This window comes from Lepidothrix coronata, unplaced genomic scaffold (genome assembly GCF_001604755.1).
Source record: "Lepidothrix coronata isolate B3197 unplaced genomic scaffold, Lepidothrix_coronata-1.0 Scaffold316, whole genome shotgun sequence".
NCBI classification, from domain to species: Eukaryota; Metazoa; Chordata; class Aves; order Passeriformes; family Pipridae; genus Lepidothrix; species Lepidothrix coronata.
Genome location: NW_016690496.1, coordinates 3558 through 4292, shown reverse-complemented (window position 1 = coordinate 4292; position 735 = coordinate 3558). Strand labels below are relative to the sequence as shown.

Below are 735 nucleotides of genomic sequence, written 5' to 3'. Positions count from 1 at the left end.
TCAGGTCTACTTCAAAACCCCCTCGGGGGAGCTGCAGACCGTGGTGCTCCAGGAGGCCTCAGCCATGGCCGTGGCTCCGTCGGGATCGTCCTGCAGCAGCCCCGTGTCCCGCAGCCCCGGCCCGGGGGGCTCCAGGAAACCCCCACCCCGCAAGGAGCGCCCGCTGCCCAAAATCGCCCCGGCCGGGGGCATCCTGAGCCTGAACGCTGCCCAGCTGGCAGCCGCTGCCCAGGCCATGCAGACCATCAACATCAACGGGGTGCAGGTCCAGGGCGTGCCCGTCACCATCACCAACGCCGGAGGTGGGCTGGGATCCGCCCCGGAGCGGGAACGGGGGGTGTGGGCACCTCCCCGAGCTGGGAATCCCCTCTTGGAGCAGGTCCCGAGGCTGAGGGTCGCTGTGCCGTGGCAGCAGCTCCTGTTGTTCCCTGGGTGATTCCTGGCATGGATTTTGGGGGGTCCCAAGCCCACCCTGGTCATCTGGCTCGGGGAGGGGGGGTGGCAGAGCTGCGGGAACCATCGGAGGCTTCCCAGGAGCCCAGCCCAGCTCCATCCCCTCGGAGCTCTGCAGGGGGACACTGAGCTGGGCCCAAGTCCTTCAGGGGGCTTTCTTTTGAGGGGCCTTTTTTTTGAGGTGTCTTTTTTGAATGTCTTTTTTTTTTTTTTGAGATGTCTCTTTTTGTAAGTTTTTTTTTTAGGTGTTTTTTTTTTTTAAGGTGTCTTTTTTGGAAGTGT

At 62.0% G+C, this 735-nt stretch overlaps 1 protein-coding gene across 1 annotated transcript in view; it reads left to right on the top strand.

Annotated features, from left to right (window-relative positions):
• The window catches only part of SP2 (Sp2 transcription factor), a 3590-nt gene continuing 2855 nt past the window's right edge, over positions 1-735 (top strand). The window contains exon 1 of the mRNA XM_017837904.1: positions 1-302. Coding sequence (XP_017693393.1) covers positions 65-302 — 238 coding nt within the window. The 5' untranslated portion in view covers positions 1-64. The remainder of the gene's footprint in view (positions 303-735) is intronic.